Source organism: Notechis scutatus, chromosome 4 (genome assembly GCF_049901735.1).
Source record: "Notechis scutatus isolate UNSWTSFEM ecotype Mainland chromosome 4, rNotScu1.2, whole genome shotgun sequence".
NCBI classification, from domain to species: domain Eukaryota; kingdom Metazoa; phylum Chordata; class Lepidosauria; order Squamata; family Elapidae; genus Notechis; species Notechis scutatus.
Window position 1 is genome coordinate 132,655,936 of NC_142012.1, and position 19,311 is coordinate 132,675,246.

General features: G+C 33.9%; 1 protein-coding gene across 3 annotated transcripts in view; it reads right to left on the minus strand.

The window, feature by feature from the left end:
• PIK3CB (phosphatidylinositol-4,5-bisphosphate 3-kinase catalytic subunit beta) overlaps nucleotides 1–19,311 on the minus strand; it is an 83,778-nt gene that overhangs the window by 25,708 nt on the left and 38,759 nt on the right. For all 3 annotated transcript variants that reach the window (XM_087964990.1, XM_087964989.1, XM_087964991.1), the window contains 8 exons: nucleotides 13,903–14,085; nucleotides 12,632–12,793; nucleotides 11,677–11,763; nucleotides 8,833–9,084; nucleotides 7,309–7,405; nucleotides 6,114–6,244; nucleotides 4,121–4,174; nucleotides 2,212–2,400 (listed from right to left, as the gene is read on the minus strand). In XM_087964990.1, coding sequence (XP_087821116.1) covers nucleotides 2,212–2,400; nucleotides 4,121–4,174; nucleotides 6,114–6,244; nucleotides 7,309–7,405; nucleotides 8,833–9,084; nucleotides 11,677–11,763; nucleotides 12,632–12,793; nucleotides 13,903–14,085 — 1,155 coding nt within the window. The remainder of the gene's footprint in view (nucleotides 1–2,211; nucleotides 2,401–4,120; nucleotides 4,175–6,113; nucleotides 6,245–7,308; nucleotides 7,406–8,832; nucleotides 9,085–11,676; nucleotides 11,764–12,631; nucleotides 12,794–13,902; nucleotides 14,086–19,311) is intronic.

Sequence of the window (19,311 nt, forward strand, 5' to 3'; positions counted from 1 at the left end):
AGTAGTTCTTCATATAAATCAAATCAAATTCAAATCAGATATTAGAGAAGACATTCAGGATACATAAAATAATAAGCTAAAAAAAGGGTGACAGTTAGATTTGTATAATCTCCTTAATCTCTGGACATAAATTAGCTGAGTTCTGTTTATTGGCAAATTCTAGAAAGAGGGACAAATGCTATTTGGTAATTAATTTAACAAAGAACTGGTTATTTTTGTATAAGAAATAGTCCCATATTATCAACCTGTTATCTATTGTATCTTATTTGATTCCCTTCCTATTCAACTGAATGCTAAAGCAGTTGATGACTGATAAAATATGGAAATATGAATTAAAAAAATTGAAGAAAATATGATTAAATGCTAATATTAAAATTAGCTGCCCCATCGTGAAAATGCAAATGACATTATCCTTTGAGCAGTGATGTAGCCCTGAATTCACACTTGAACTCAACATGCTGAGCACTGAAGAGCTCTAACTTGAGCCTTTCCTTGCAGGAAACATGGAATTTAATATTGTATATATTTGGCTTCATCTCTACAATATCAGATAACAGAATCGAAGTATTCAAAAATGTGGGCAACATATGGAATATTGTTCTGTTGCCACTAGGATTATGACTGCTTAAAAAAACCTTAAAATTAGAGGCAGAGGTTATAGAACTAGAAAAAGTTAAGTGATATGACCCTTAGAGGAAACAAGAGCTCAATGACCTGAGAAGGAGCCAAGAAGATTCCAAAAATACAGCCAATTCTTGTTTACATTCTTTCTCTGAGCTTGAATAAGGAGGGAAATGCTGACCAGCTAGATCAACATCCCAGGTGGGTACTGGCTGATCTAAGAGTATTGGTCAGAGGCCAACAAGGGGACTTATCACATCTGGGCTCAAAGCTTTCCTTCTTAAACCAAAACAACAATACTTCTGCAGGACAATCAATTATATTGATTCAGAGCAAAAGTACTCACCAAAAAGTAACATTCCATTATAAATGGGAAAATTACGGCAACTAGGAATCTTTCTCTTTATTTCATTTATCAATGAAATATGCCACTTTTAGCTACCTCTTTACCACCTTCTTCCCACATTTTAACAAATTTAAAACATTTTAAAATGTAATAAAGTTGATGCCATGCACAATTTTGCTCTTATAAAATATTGAAAACTATTATTCTCTATGGCATTATCTTATACAACTAGATTGTTCAAAAGGTTTTAAATTATAATATTATAAATAATGTCAGAGCAGTAATGTTTTAAATAGATTTTTTGTACCACTGGAAAACCTACAAGGCCAGTTTTGGGATAAACCATCATGAAGAAAATACATCTATAGAGTCACTAGGAGTTAAAAACAACTTGATGGTACATCAATCAATCAGATTTCTGCAGCTGGTCCAAAGAACAGTATCTAAAAATCCTACTATGAACACTGGGGTAAATGCTATTCAAGTACTAAGAGTGTTAATAAATTAAAAGTTAGAAAACACTGTGGAGTCCAAAAGGAAAAACAAAAAGGAACACAATACCACTATATCATAATATATCCAGATTTGACTACTGTTTCTACTGTATTTCTGTGCACATTATGAAATGTAAATGAACTACTTTTAGGAATTGCTCTGATGTATCTACATTTTATTCTGCTACAATTACTCAAGACGGATTTGGAAGAGGAAACATTACCCATGTCTGTATAGTAACAATGATATCCCTTCCTTCTCTCATTGCCCCAAATACCTGATTTTAAAAGAATTCAAAAACTGCAGTAGAGTAAATTGACAGAATTTACAAATGAAAAAATACTGATAAAGCAGCTTACAATAACAATTTAATTTTTGAACAAAATTGATGAAATGAAATTAAAACATTTTCACCTCTGTAAAGTTAAGATTATAAGAAGCGTCCCTATATCAGCCAAAATATAAATGAATAAATCACAAAACCCTGTCTACCAGAAGCTTCCCAGGGTACTATCTACCTTACCAGAAGACTTTTGCAGGGCTCGAGGCCTGGCTGCAAATAAGAAAGATGCTACAGTTAGGTCTTTACTTTGTAGCATGTCAGCTTTGTAAAAAATAATAATTGGCTTGTCTATGTTTTTCCAATTAACAGTATCTCATTTAAATTATAACCTGCCACATTCCTGAACAAAATTACTCGCCTTGTCCCTGGTATTACTATTTCTCTACATAGTTTCTATATGTCTTACTTGAGCAACATCTTCAAGCTTGTTCCATTTCACAGACAGCAACAGTTTTGGCAGGGATTGTGGAAAATTTTCACGACAGTCAAATCGTAATGTCCAAATGAGATCCATTTCATTTTCACACAGTTGAGATAAGGGGTCCCTTTCCATGATCTCCTTTAGCTCAATGAAGAACTTTTTGCCACCACGACCCTATAAGATTGCATGTTGATAAATGTTCAAGCAGACATTCTGTACATTTTACATATGTATCAAAACAAACATTTCTGTTCTTGTACTGCTGCAAATGCCATAACAGATACTTCCCTTGTTTTAGTGTAAATGTTTATCAATCATATTCATTTTACAAGTTTTATATGCATCACAAATGGAAATATTGTAGTTCATGAAATATACACTTCTCAATGAAGACCACTAAGGGGCAGTATTGTTATTTTACTATTTCATTTTGGGTAATATTTTTGCTGAAATGAGTTTGAATTTAAAATGCAAAGAATGGATAAAAGCAAAAGTTTGTATCATTTAAAGGTAAATATACGGATTAAAGGAAAGTGAAGAATACCATACAAAGTCAACATCCAACAGAACTTGACACTTATGTTTTAATGATGGAAAAGTTTTAGAAATCATTTTTCCACCGTACAATATTTGAACATACAATATAAACAAACTAGAAAAGAGGGTGAAAAACTCTACTAAAAAATTATAAATATTAGTTTCTAACTTTCCTCATATTTTGACTAACGTACAACATTTATAGACATCTCATTTTTGTGTGTGTCTACGTTTGATTTTAATGCTTTAATTAGTTAAAATTTTTCCCCTTTAAAAACTGTACTCTCTATCAATATTTCTCTGCCTTGGCAACATGAAGTTGTGTGGACTTCAACTCCCAGAATTCCCTATTCAGCATTGTTATTTATTGATATTTAGACCTGCTTTGCTGCATTTTGCCATTACTGGATATTCTCCAAGTTTAAGCTCCGGGTCTGATATTTTTGGTAATTTATATCCTTGCCAATGATGTGCTAAATTTATTTTTGCTGCTATGAACCTGTAGTAAATTACTTTGGAATTATGCCTAGTACGCTAAGTCTTCTCTTGAGCTGTTGTGACCTATCCAATGTGGTAAAAAGGAAAGTAGAAGCTTCCACTTAGGCTCTTATTTAGCCAAAATTTGTCATGTTGTTTTGTATTCAAGCTATATTTATTTAAATAAACCAACTTCAAAACATATCCAAACCTCATCCAATTCCAACTCCTGGCTCAACTGACTTAGAAAGCTATGGATAATAAAAAGCTGAATAAAAATGTAAGGGTATTAAAAATAAGAGGAGAAGAAAGGAGCAAGGAAGGTAAAAGTGCTTGCAAGGACAATAACTCATTCATATATCATGAAATTAGAGTACAGTACTATGTTCAAGTTTGATTTAAAAACATTTCTTTTCTGACTATTTCATATAAAACATCTAAAGACTATTGTCTACTAATAAATTTTATCAATCCAAAAACCTGTAACAATCAAAACATAATGCTTTTTCAGAACAGTTAAGTATAGAATAAATATTTAAGTCAAAACATAATACTGAGATAATAAATGTTGGTTATCTTACACTATTAAAAGCTTTAATAATTCTAAATATTAAATATACAGAAAATCACAATAAAACAATTCATAATTATTTGAATTAATTTACTCTCATTTTCAGATATGTTCACAATTTCTGATACACCACAATATGTAGTGAGCTGCTAACAAGCAGGATTTCTATGCATTTTACTAGAAACATAATTTTGAAAGAATATCATGATTTAACTAATTATTTCTGAACATTAGCATTTAGCAAATACATAAAATAAATACATTCTATTTTAAATGGGGAATGACAATTATTTCATCTTTGATACTTACTGCCATGCCAGAGCAATCACTGTTCCTTGCAATCTCAGCTGCTTTTTCAAGTATCTGCAGAAAATTTAACTCATGTTAAGAAATTTAAGTTTACATTTAAATTTTACTGCCCACACATACAGACACACACACACTCACAATTGATTTTCTATTCAAAGATACTATAGATTCAAATGATCTACACCACATTTTAGATGTTAACAGCAGATTTAAATGAACCTCCTCACATTTTGAAACATACATATGGATTCTGCAGCTGCACAGTAGCATATCTGCAGGATTAAGAGGTAAAGATTTCTTAGAAACTTTGTTCACCTATATATACAGAAAGAACTTCTATCCAACCTATGTTTTGAAAACAATCTCATAGATTTAAAACTGAAGTTACTATTGAGTCGATGTGGTCTCTAAGGCTGGTTGTTTTCTTGCAGATATTTTGTTACTTGGTTAGGTAAAATCTTCAGTGCTAGAAAACTGTGGAGTTTGCTGTTTAAATACAGTGGCTTGCCATTTCAAAGTTGATGGAGGTATTGTTTTCTTCTTGGTATTTCCTTGAATAGGCTGCTGTTTACTGTTTGATTGTCTGGTGTTAGTCCTTCTGTTAATTTCTGTTTATTTGGCTATTGATTGCTGGTGAGGTTATGTTATAGTCTTTTGAATGGTGTATAAATGTTGTCTATGGGCTTGTAAATGGCTGGTTTGAGTGGCAAGCTTTCAGGAATTCCCCAGTGGTTTTGGATTTAGTTTGGTCTCTAGGATGAAATTATGATTAAGTTGGTGTGTTGTGAAATTAAGGATTTTTCACTGTGTCTTCTAACTGCAAGGGTGTACTCTGTCATTCCCGCATAGTAGTTGTTACAGATTTTATTATGTATGTTGCAGATAACACATATCTTCCCACCCGGCCCCCTTAGGCTACTGGCTCTTTTGTTTTTACTGCAGATGTTGTAGAGGGATTTAGTTAGTTTGTGTGCTGGCGATACTGTGTGGTTGCAATAGCCTATAGATTGATTATTTCTTAGATATTTTTAATGTATGGTAGTATTATCCTTCTCACAGCCTGTGGTGGTTGTGCTGAAGTGGGTTGAATAGTCAGGAACTTTTGATAAAGTTGCGTAGGTATCCTTTTTGTTAGAAGATATGGTTTAGATGATATGTTTTCTTTTTCCGGTGTTCTGGGTTGCCACAGTGCTTTTGTGCCCATCTGAATAAGGTTAGCTCCCCTTATGGGAGATTGGGTTGTTACTTTGGTAGTGGATCACTAAATTAGTGTGGGTGTTTTCTTCCTTAAAGTTGTTTTTCTAATTTGCGACCATTTCTTCTGCTGATGAGGTCACTCAAGATGGGCAGTGCATTGTTGTTATCTTTTTTCCATATGAATTTTATTTCTTTGAATATGCTGATTGTTTCATTTCTTCTTTAGTTTTTCCTTTTTTATTATGACAAAGCTGTTGTCCACATACCAGATCCATAGTTTTAGTTGTATGCTTGGGAGTGCTATGGTTTCTAGATGCTGCATGCAGTCTTTGCTATGAGTCCTTAAAGTGGTGGTCTCATGAGTGTTCCTGTGATTTGTTATATAATTTCAATTATACTGAAAGCAGGTAGTGAGCCAAAGATTGATGAGGTCTATGGTTCTGGGTATGTCAATCTTAAGTGTACTTGGTTATTTTGGGTATATTGTATAGTACTGCTGCCATGCATTTTTCCCCTGGTTCTGAATTTATGGATGTAAGGAATGTTGTGACATCGAATGAAACCATCATCTTACCTTCTATATTAGGTCTTTGATTTTCTAGAGTCACTGTAGTGGGGAGTTGATAGAATATTTGCTCCCCTCTGTGAGATGTCCAAGCTTTTTTATGAGATCTTTAGCTATGTTGTATGTTCCCTGGTAACAATACAATTGGACAAAGAGGTATGTTGGGCTTGTATATTTTTGGGCACTGGTGTGGAAGTGAAAGCACGTGCAAAAATTATCATGACTCCTTACCTTATCAAAAGGAGGGTAATAAATAGGGCATTTTGAATATTCTTGAAATCTGATTTGCAAAGTTGTTGCATTTTCACTGTAGGGGTTAGTCTGTACCGTTCCCATTGGATTCAACATTTCTTCAAGTTCATCTAGGTAACCAGAATAACACATTTTGTTTAACTATACATGTTGTTTAAAGGCTGTTTGACTATGCTTCCAATGCTAAATATACTTTATAAACAGAGGTAGATTACTTTAACTGAATTGGTTCTATGAGGGCCAACAGATCATTGAACAACCTTCAAAGAAATAGAGATCAAAGTATTTCCACATAAACTAATGAAAGTTCTAAACTAATTGGAAGTTAGATGGAAATGTAAATATTCTGAATACAGGTTAATAGAACAGTTCAAGGCTGAAACATCCTGACTTTACTGGAAATGTTCCAATGTCAAAATGTTCTCTATGACATTACTGGAAATGGTCCAGAGTTGAAATAGTTACTCCTCTATTTCACAGGGTGGTTCTTTTTTTTTTTTTTTTTTTGAGGCTGAGTCATTTGTGTTACAATCAAAATGGGATGTTTCAAAATTGGAATATTATCTGTCTTAAAATATTTTGTATACCTGTATTAAAATAAACATGGGTAGTGTATTTATTCCATACACATACTTTCCATTCTTCATCTTACTCTTAAACAAAATACAATGACTGAGAAACAAGTTCTAATCTATTTTAATGAAGAAGGAACCTTTAAGAAATCTACTTGGGCAGAGCAGTGCTTTAGATTTAATTTCCAAAATGTGGTTCAGAGCATGCAGTAAAATAATTGTAGCACATATGTACAACAACTTTTAAGTCTGATACATCGTTTCTTGAAAACGACACAGCAGCTTCCTTTGCAAAGGTTAAGTATTAACCTAGCCACCATAAGATATCCATCTCTTAAAAGAAAGTTTCTACCATTGATAGCCAAGGGAAAGATTTCATCTTAGGGAAAAGAGGTCTCTATTTGGGATTGATTATCATTCCTGTCAGTATTTTATAACTATACATTACAGATCTTCATCCTGTTCTCTAACACTGCACTAATCCTAATCCACACTGCAAGCTTTTCATTCCAGAGTAGCTGTTGTAGACAGTCCCAGCCATATCAGTCACTCTGATATCAACAGAGGCTCTGCAGGAGCCCATATAGCAACTTCAGTCTCACCAGGAAATGATGACCAGCTGTGCAAGAGAAGGTCTCCAGTCTTCAACTGTCCTTTAAAATCAAATACCATAGTATTGACCCATGCCACAGGATAATGCTGCAAAGACAAACCAAATAATTTGAAAATTAAAACCAAGGCAATACACTGACCCTGAGATATACAAATCCAAAGGTACAATCAATAGGAAAAAATTGCTACTAATTAAGTTGCTGATGTGGGAGGGATCTTGAAAGACATTCAGGAACAATACAGCTTGGACTATGGGAAAGGACACCCAGGCACAAACTACAGCAAACTTATTTTCCCACTGATTGAGCAGCCCTATTCTCTCAATGTTGAAGGACTGCAAATGGTTATGAGGGTAAAAAGCTAATGAATATAAACAGTGAACACCCTGACAGAAAAGATGCAAGTATAAACACATAAACATTAACAAAAATATGAATCTAAAGATGAATGATTCAACTAATTAATAAATATATTCAAGTTGATTATAGTTAAATTTTATACTTCATTAACACGTTAGACCAGTTTAACAGAGATAGCACATTTGTTTTAAATTTAATTAGTCCCATAATAGATCTTTGTAGGATGAAATGCTTTTGTCTTTGTAGATTCTAAAAATATTTTAGTGGGTAAAACACATATAAAAAAGTTAAGATTAATGTTTATTACAGAAAATATTAGGGAAGCTCTAGTGAAATGTAAATAAAATGTGAAGTTTTGAAACAACCTGAAACCTCAAACATCATATTTGTATTTCAGTTATAAGGTAGTTCTCGCATTACAATGGCAACTGGAACCAGAATTTCCATCATTAAGCAACATGGTCATGAAATGTGACCGCGTCACTTAGTGGCAGCAATTCCTGCAGCCCTTTTTGGCACTGTTAACTGAGCACCATGGCAGTTATGCAAGAGAATTTCCTGATGACTATCCACAACAAAAGCCAATGAGGAAGCTGGCAGGAAGTTCCATGTCCCAGTTCCTCAGGCAGGTACAGGTAAGTGGCTGCTACAAGGTGGGGAAGGGTGCACGAGTGGGGGAAACTTTTCCTCGCAACTTGCAACCTTCCCTGATGGCTTCTGCACCGACAATCTGCAGAATGTCAGAAAAGGTTGCAATCACATGATTGGGATTAGGATGCTTGACAACTGGTTGTGTGCTGGGATTCCATCTACCAGTTGTAACTATAATTTGTTCAGAATCATTCTAACTTGGAACCACTGCTGACCAAATAAATGGTCATAGGTCAGGGACAACCTGCATATTTTGCCTTTGATGGTTTCCATTACTGCACATGGGAAGATTCTCCCTTCATTTTATCATCACAGCGACCACCCTGCAAAATAGACTAGGTTGAAAGAAACAATGGCTGATTTGAAACAGCTTTTCGGGAATTTAAATATCTTTGGATATAGAGAAATAGAAATCTGAAATGTCTACAGCCACAAAGGTACATATGACGTAGCATACCCTGCTGCGAACAGGAATGTAAAAGAGGAATTAAACACATTCATTACCACTTTCCCAGCTTTCCTCATGGTCTGGTATTTGGATGGATTCAGTGCCTTGGCTGATTTTTTATTTTTCATTTTATCCATAACAGCATAAACCACAAAGCACAATCTAGCCATTCTCGGCAAGTCACAGACATTGATGTCAAATTCCAAGGGCTCATTCCAAACATGGTCATTTCTCCCTGCTATTTCTGAGCTTACAATAGGTTTACAAAGGAGTTCATTGCCATGGAAGAGGCCAGACCTGATATGAACCTACAAGACACATGACAGAATTATTTTGAAATATTGTATCAACTAAACAAATAATACCAAGGATTATTAAAATGCACATACTTGAAAAAAACATAGAAAAAGTGGCTTTCATGCAATTGATCTTAATGATATTATTGTACGCTGTATGAAACAAAGCTTAAACAATTCTGCTGTGACACAAATTTATTTTATGTAATTGTTAATTGACATTTTTAGAACAAGAATGATTTAAAATAAACTTTCCGTTTGTCGGCATTATCACAACCAGGAAATGAAGTGATATAGATTATACTAAAATAGGAGGAAGGAGTGTTAGGTATGTTTGCCTGTTTGAGTTTTTTATAAACAGGATAAAGGTGGAATATGAATGAATATTGAATACACACACACACACAATTACAAAAGCTTCTCATGTCTCGCTGATACACGCACACACACTGTATTGTAATGGAATTACACTTAGAAAGTTCTGATACAATTGAGGTATTTCTAAGACTGTAATTTTTTTCTTTATCAATATATAAACAAACAGTGATGTGTAGTATTTTTAATTAAAACAAATTTTAACATAAGCAGAATAGTTATAGTAAAATTCTAATGAAATAGAATTTAATCAGACATATAGATAACCCTCAATCACAATTTACCCCAAATTTCGATTCTAAGCAAGATAGTTAAGTTACTTTTGTCCCATTTTATTTTTGTCCCATTTTTTTCTTACCACAGTTATTAGCTAGTAACATGGTAGTTAGGTAAATCTGGTTTATCCATTGATATTTCTTGTCAGAAGGTCACAAAAGGTGATTATGTGATCCCAGGACACTGCCACTGTCATAAACATCTGAATTTTGATCAGGTGCCCACAGGGATGTATGTGTGAAAACCAGTTATAAGTCACTTTTTTCAGTTCCATTGTAACTTTGAACGGCCACTAAACAAATAGTGGTAAATCAAGGACTACCTGTATATACTCTCTTAGTGGTGACAAATATTTGTAAGTTATGGGCATAACTGTACAAGACTTGAACAGGAAGAATAAACATACTGTATTAAATATTGACAAATGAATGAAAATGGAGATCCAACCAGTGTCTGTTAGAGTTAGCTGAGACATAATCTAGTCTGGTTATCTGAGAAAATTTGCACCTGTTGGTCCTGATGAAATGGACAGAGTCTTCAGTACTGTGAATTAATCTATATGTGGTTTAGATCCCCATATCTCCTAGTTGATTAAACTATTCTGGGAAGTATCAGATGGTTGGATAAAGGCAGTGGTGAATGCTTCTCTGCATGAGATATGATAAAGACTTTTTAGGGAAGGTTGTTGAGTAAATGGTTGGCTTACAGCTCATGAGGGAGCCGGAAGAAACAGGTTATCTGGATCCTTTCCATTCAGGATTTGGACCTGATTATAGAACTGAGGTGACATGATTGCGTTTGTTGAGGACCATTGTTGGGATTGTGATGAAACCAATACATCCTTCTTAGACATCCTTGAGCTCTCTCTGACATTTGTACTCATAAAGCAGGAGCTGTGAGTCTAGCACCTCTAGCTGTGAGTCCAGAATGCACACCACTCTTGAATTGGGTAAGGCAACACCATTCAAGGTCAGAAATGAAATATCCCTACTTCTTAGTGACCCACAAAGTCACAAACACTCGGTCTTGATGGGATGAGCTGGAGATGATCCCTCCCTAACCAAACCTAGAAAGCCTAGAGACACTGAGACAGAACTTCAATAGTCTCACTTTGCTGACTTGGGGTCGAAAGATATAACTGGGTTTTCATCACCTACTGCTTTCATGTAGATGTCGAAAAGGAGTGGGAAAAGAGTACAACCCTAAAGCATTCCACACAAGAGGGGCTTAGAGAATATCCCTTTCCGCAACCAGGACCTATTGGAACCAGCCCTGGAGAAAGGAAAAGAACTACCTGGAATGGTGTCCCCAATCCTTGCCCTCAGAGCTATCTCACAAAGATACCATGGTGAACACTATTGAAAGCCACCGAGTGAATAAGGAGCACAATAATGAATTAAAAAGTAACTGCTTTGTAAAACTACTCAAACAAATTGAGCAGAAATCAATAAGCATGCAATAAAATACATCCTCTATGGCTCTGTGGTAGTTTTCAATTTCATTGTACACATGTTGTGCATTGACAATAAATGTTTGATTTGATTTGATTTAAATATAAGGAAGCATTTGTATCTTGTACTTGGGCATAACTCTATTTAAATTGTTCAAAGCAATTCATCTCTAAGCTACTGAACACGTTAATGGTATTCAACACTAAAACAATGTATTTTAAAATGAGAATTTTTTTAGATTCATAGGAAATGATGGTTCATTTCCTTTCATACTTACCACAGAAAAGAATGTTTATGTATAACTCAATTTGAATTGTTCATAGTTTGTAAACTGAGTAAATGGAACATTAAATATCAAATTACATGATAAATGATATAAACTTATGGTATATCTGATAGATATGTTCATAAATTAAATAATAACTCAAGTATGATCATTATATACAAAATGTACTGGGATGAACAGATAAAGTATTTCTTGTAGTGGAAAATAGTTACTTACTTTGGCAGTTTCTTCTGTATTCAATTTACTACCATTTACTAGCAAAATTTTGAAAGGCTGGACAATCTCCCAGACACTTTGAGTCAACTGTAGCAGAAAGAAAACAGCACGGTGTGATTTTCATTCTCTTTAAGCAATGCATATACACTGTACGTACACATTTCAAACCAGTATGCCAGCAGTAAAATTCTAATTTGCAGAGCATCTGGTAGGAGTGGTTTTGGATAGAATGGAAGTGCCTGTTGAATACTGGATAAAGTTTCCAGATATAAGAAAAGGATGATTCTCTTTGGAAGTCCTGAGTGACTGCAAGAAAATCTACAGGCAATAAGCCCAAAACAGAGATCATTTATCCCAGGGAGCCCAGAAAGAAGTCTGGCATTAATACAGTAATTCATCCCTCCAATTCAATGACAGGAGAAAATACAGAACTACCTGCTAGGATTCTTTTCGGAATCATTTCTCTTTTGTAAATAACATTTCAGCAGATTAGAACAGAAACATTAAACTGAAGTCATAAATTCTGTTTACTGCAAAAGTTCTCACATTGTGGGTTGGGGATATTTCAATTTTTCTTAAAAAGATGATAAGGCCTGTTCAGGCAAACTGGAATCACTGTCAACTCCCTCTTGTCTTACCTGAACAAGCCTACAGTGGGCTTGTGCAAGGAGAGAGAAAAATCCTGAATGACTTCTGAGCCTTGGACAAACCAAGGGTGTAGCCATCTCAAAACTATGACAGCTGAAGTAGTTTTGTGGTCACTTATTATTTATGATTTAGTTTTATACATGAAGGACACAAACACATTTTATCATTTTAAGGCACTGCAGTATTATAGTTTGAAAATCTCTGGAAAGCAGTCAGCGATTTCTGAATAAATTATTTCTCCTCAGGTCTAAAGCAACAATAGCTCTCCCCCAGATAGTAACATCCACATATATACATGAAAACTCACACGTTTTTTTTTGGGTGGTAGAGGAAGAGGAAGATTGTTTGATTTTCGATTTATTGCTACTTCTATAGCGATCATTTCCTGTTCATACATTGTTTTAATTGTGCTGCATTCAATAAGTGTCAGGTGAGGAAGAGCTCTGTTTATTACACAACAATGGATATACTGAAAAAGAAAATTATACGATTACTTGGTAGTTCAAAATTACATGGAGCATTTCAAATAATAATGTGATTGTACAGAGTCCCAAGAGCAGTTTGTGCTCCTTCCAGAGGACAGAATGTGAGCCCTGCAGCTCCTGTAAAAGATGTAATGGAAGCAGGGAATTATTAAATATAGATAATTTAATTAACTGCACTTAATAACTTAATCTTAAAAAAATGTTAATTTATATGTGATTTATTTTTATGTAATTTATTAAGTTAATTAAAATCACATTTAGCTGCCTGGAGTTCCTGGGAGCCAGGAAGCATATAAATCTAATATTTTTGTTATTATATTTATGCAAGGTTAATAAATTATTATCTGTTCATGATAATACAAAGTCACACTTGCCAGTTCTTTAGCTGGTGTTGGTCTTTATACAATATATATCAAGTTCTTCCCAAGGAAGTCATAATGTATAGGCATACTATATATGTGGATCCAAGCAGTGTGGCCTTTTTCAATTGACAGATGGAAACTGTGTCATTAGCTGATTAGGTGCCATTTAAGATTTTTTGTTATGGCATCCAGAATGATGATAATCATTGTTATTAAACCATATTAATGGCATATAAATTTTATAAATTATTAATACTAATATTATTAGCCCATTCCAGTTCTGTATACTTTTTTATTATGCTCACTTTTGGAAGTGAGTATACAAGTATACAGTCCAAATACAGTATGTACTCCCATCTATTAAAATATAGTTAAGGTCAAAGAACTTCAGAAAATAAAGTACATAATAATGTATAATAAAGATTTATTATATTTTTATTAATTACCAATTAAGCAAAAAAGTTGTAACTAAATAATTTGCTCTCAATTCTACAGATTTAAGTTTTTAAAATGTTGATTATATTATATATTTCTTATTAATATGACAACAAAGTTCTCATAATCCTTTGTATGAAATTCTTTCTCTCTGTAAGTCCATGTGTACTAGTATTGCCAAATAAGTTAATATTAAAAAGAAAAATTCAAGAATATTATTCACAGTTTAAATCAATATTTCATATATGATTTGTTTTTCCAAGTTCCAAATTGGTATATTATTTTGAGAATGCTACCTGGAATTGAATTAATGGATGATCCCCAAAAACATATTCCAGTTTTCCATTAACTTGTAACACATAACCATAAGGATCAACTTCTTCATCTTCTTTTCCATGGATAGTCAACCATTTCCGAATTGCCAATTCATTCAACTTAATAGGGTTAATATTAGGAGACACTTGAAAACTAAATACATCCTATTAAGAAGAAACAGAATTTATTATTATCAAGCATTAAAAAGAATTTGTCTATGAAATTATAATTGTTTTAAGGTATCTTTTGTGTTAAGTGAGAAAGACAGAATATAATTGATAAAAGAATTACTTAGATTTATAAATATTTTTCAACAAAATTATTTTTGACATAATTCATCTGGCAAGTTAAATCACTGATAACTAGAGGTATTGTAGGAATGTTTTTAACTCATAAAGGCTCCCATACCACATAGAAAACTCATACCATATAGAAAACTTATTGTGCCTTTGTTTTATAGAATTAGTAACAAACCATAGAGATAGAGAATATTACTTATACTCACATCCTGCTCAATTCAGGAATTTAAATTAAAAGCATTGCAGAAAGATGGGTTGAGTAGTGTCTACAACAGGGGTGGGCAAACTACGGCCCGCGGGCCACATCCGGCCCGTTGGTCTGTCCAATGCGGCCCGCCCTGAAAAAAATTGCTGCCATTGGTCTGTCCAATCCGGCCCGCCCCTGAAAAAAATCGCTCCCAGCACCCAAGCAACTTCCCAGCAACTTTCGGCTTCCTTTTAACTCGTGGGCGCTCGCGCCTGGCCCGAGCCGTGCGGCAGAGGGCAAGCCCGGTGGGCAGGCAGGCTGCTTGGAGGAGGTGACCGGCGGTGCTCCGGCAGCAGCAACAGGCAGTTTCGCCCGGGCTCCGCTCAGGTGTCCGGCTGGGGCTGTCAGGAGTTGCTACCGCCGGCGCAGCTCCGTGCGGCTCCAGTCGCGTTGCCTTGGGAAGGAAAAGGCAAAACCAGGAGTCGTTGAGCCTGAGCCTCCGGTGCCGCTGCTCCCATTGCAAAGCATCTTCCTTTTGCCTTTCCCTTCCCGAGGCAACGCGGGACTGGAGCCGCGCAGAGCCGCGCCGGTGGTAGCAACTCCTGACTCAGGGGCCTCCGAGGGGAGGGGAAGGAGGAGAAGGGGGAAGGGGGCGATTTCCAAAAATCTTGTGCTGACCCGGCCCGTCTGTCAAATTTTAAAAGTCAATGCGGCCCCCGAGCCAAAAAGTTTGCCCACCCCTGGTCTACAAGAATGTATTCAAAAAAGGATTTGACCTTTTCTTTGACACCCCTTCAAATTTTTGATGAATGCTATCTTATCACTTATCTGTCCTCTAAATCTTCTCTTCTCATGGTAAGCTGGTAAAGTTCAGAAGTTTAATTTCTTTTCATGTATAATTCTTACTAAAATTATTGAAAACAGGATATTAATTTGTGTTCATTCTCTTGTGTCCTTCTCTGAATCTATTTCAGTTTGTTGGACTCTTGGTATGGTGTCCAAAACTGAATATAACAATAAAAGTAGGGTTTAATCACTAAGAACATGGCGGAATTAAAGTAACACCTGTACTGACTTATGGCCCAGAACCATGGGCCTATCACAGTCATCATTACTTGAACAAACTCACATCCACTTATTAACCTCCATTGTATAAACAGACAAAAACATTCCAGCTTCTGCAGTAAATCCTGAAATAAAACACCCACTCCTTCTACAGTTTTACCAATTTGAGCTTTTAACTACTGGTAGAAGATATTTTCAATGGTCCAGGGCAGACTACCAAAAAGGTGTCTTGTAGAACAATCTAGAATGTCCCTGTCACATGGCTACATCACTTTATCAAGGCCAGCTCACTCCATGGATTTTTATTTTCGTATTTAATCCTAGCTAGCTACCAAGCAAAAACAAGTTCAAACAGAAGGTCCTGAATTTTAGAGCTCAAGTTGCTGACATCAAATTCTTAAAATGACTGACCCAGAACAGAAATAATTTTCAATTAGAAAAATATCTAACTATGTGCCTGACAAAGTGCCAAAAAGCAGCTTTAATCAGAGAAAAATGTTGAGTTCCTGGTTTCCATGGTAGAATGGGACGATTTCATCAAGTTTCTTATTCAGAGAAGATATGTATATGTGGTGCACTACAAATCAAGTACATCAGTCATATCCTCTTTGACTGCCAACTATGCGCTTTAGCTAAAGCAAGGATGTTAAAACCATTGACAGGACAGCCCCTTAGTACCCCATTAAAAGATGATCTTATGTCCTCCAAGATACAAACACATAGCAATAAGAAAAACTGCCAAACTGATAGCTAAAGCCATCCGACTTCCCATCTAGAGCAGATTGGAGTCAACTGCATATGATTATATGATTATTTCACTGAATATTTCAGTATGTTCTATGTTTAAATTTTGATTTGGTCTTTTCATCATTAAACAAGAAACTAAGTTTCCATTTGTAGCAGCTGTTTTACACTGGTGACTACATTATGAACCTATCACTTCAATATCTTTTTACTAAGTCAGTTCTTTGCCCTCTTGAACCTGTGTATTTGATTTTTCTTTCCTAAGTGAAGAACTCTGAATTTGCCCATGTTAAATTTTATTATTTTCAGCCCATTTCTCAAACAACCCAAGACTAATCTGAATTTTATTTTTATCTTCTAAGGTATTAAGTATTTCATTCATTGCTGTATCATATTATAAGCTCTTCTCCCTTTGTTCTTCCAAATCACTAGGGGAAATATTGAACAGTAGAATGCCCAGAAGTGAATCTTATGGCACTTCATTTGGTATTCATTCCAGTTTGATGAAGAATGTTGTTGAATTCTCTTTGAATATAGATTGAAATCATGTATATATCCAATTAAGTGCATCTTCAACAACACTATCATTAACTAGTCCGCTAAATTCAAAATATGTCTACTGAATTACCACAATCTACTAATGAAATTAGCAAATAAGATTATGAAATAAAGGTTGTTCTGGAAAAAAATGAGAATTTCAGGTAATTACTGCATTGTATCCTGTATTTCCATAGTGCTTTCAGATTAATCTTTTTATAACCTCCTCTAGAATCTTCCCAGTTATAAACATCACTAAGTTGTTTTCTTTTAAAACATATTAAATTAATTTATATCCATTAATAAAAACTACTCAGGGAATTAAAAGGAAATGATATATAGATATTTATACTGATGATGTGCTATTGCAGCAAGGAATATGAATCACATTTTTATAACAAATGACTCTAAAAATTTAAAAATAAAGCCAATAAAATTTAAAGAGCTACCTTGTAACAGAAATTTAAAAGGCAGTTTCTTTTTAAATCTATTTTAACATCAATATGTAAAATATTATATTCTAGTTTCTATGCATATCATAGCATTATTATTTATAAATCCTATGCAATAATTAATATAAGGTTCTTACATGACAAATAAGAATAAGAGTAAACAAAGATTGATTCCACAGCGAAAAAACTGAAATTAAACAAAAACTTTGTTTTAGTATTTTAAAACCTTATGTGAAAAGTTTCTTAAAGGTATTTCAGAGATCAAATGCTGATTCTTACAGACACTTCAAAATTGGCCAGATATATACCAACACTATACAAGTGAAATAAAGCAAGAAAAATGCTTTCCCTCTTAAGAATCCTCCTAGCAGTGTCTATTCCACATTCACAGAATGCTTTTATATAAAGACATATGGAGCTTTCACTCCAGAAAAAATGTAAGAAATCAAAAGCAATTATTGACAAATGTAAATCATAGCTCAGTTTTCATTTCATTTGGTTTTATTATTATTATTTTTTTGTCTGGGACTTTATTTATGTATCAGCTTTTTGATAACCAGCCAAACCTCATGATGGAGTATCATAGCTATAATGAATAAGTCAGTCAAAATCAATTCAATATTTTCTTAGTTTCAAAATGTATTTGTCTCAAAACTGTTATGTTCTCTGAAGTTTCTGCCAAAGCCCAGGACTCAAACTCAAATAGCAAATATTCAAAAATAAAGTCATCAGCTATATTTTCTGTGCATAGTTGATATTTCATAGGAGTCACCTGTCTCTATAAAGCTTAATAAACAGTTTAAGTATGACACATTAATGAACAAAATCTAACATAAATATTAATAAGATTGCTAGGATTTCTAGGAGAGATGGAATTGAAATTAACTTTTCTAAAAAGGCTATTTGTTGATAAATTCCTCTTAAACTACAATTCCTGGAAATATCAGCTGACATGGAAATTTTGAGCCAGGAAACACATGGCAAGAAAGAGTTAATATGCCCTTAGCTAAACTAGTTTCTCTATACCCCAGATTTTTGTTTGTAAACAAAAGGACAAGAGTGTAAGATTCAAGCAGGTTCATAAACAATATATTGATTAAACTTAAGAACTCAGAAAAAACAATACAATTTTACTTTCAGACCACTATAACGTATCTGTTTTTACTCTTATGTATATAGAAACAAAACAATTTTTGCTAGTACCTATGTAACTACTTTATTTTGAAATTGCTATTTTAACTGGAAAGGAAATCAACTGCAGCTATCTTAATATAAACGGGTGAGTCTGGAATTGAAAGAAACAATCTTCAGCAGGAGAACAACAATCAGATACAAGCACATCAATTTTTTTTTTGTAAATTTTGAGTTTTCACAGAGAAAAAAAATACAAATAAAACATCTTTTTTGAAAGTAGCGTAATCCCGGGTTACATTTCTTCATACAGACACAAATTCAGGTTCATGCTCATTTTTATATTCTATTCCATATCTTATTACTATTTTACATTTTCTGCATAGCTTCTCCCCTCTTTTAATTTTCTCAATTTTATTTTAATTATCTCATCTCAATTCAAATCATTGTATTTATATTTTTTGTCTGTCCTGTTTCAATTATCTATTATCTTTTCTCATTAAACAAAATTTCTCCTGTAGTTACTGATTGGAGTATGATGCCTTTATATCTTTTCCCTAAAGTTGTAACATTCAATATAATACATATAATTCCATTCGGATTCTGCTTGGTACGTTCTTAAAATACACACTGTATTCTTAAAAAAAGAAAAAATTATAAATGTATGTAATTAAAACAACACATTCCATTCCAATTCAATTCTATCATTATTATTATTCATTAAAGTCTTAACATCTTTAACATTACTTTTCAATTAAATATCATACTTCTATGGGAACAATTATAAGCTTTCCATAGTTAATTCCCCCCCATTAACATTAACTAATTAAAATGTTCCCGTTCCTTCCTAATTCAATTTTCTCATTTATTTTATTTCACTTATTTTATTCACAAACATTTCACTAAATTACACTAACTATTTTATCCCTCATTTTAATCATATGTTGTTTCCAATTTTCTAAAGTTATTTCTATT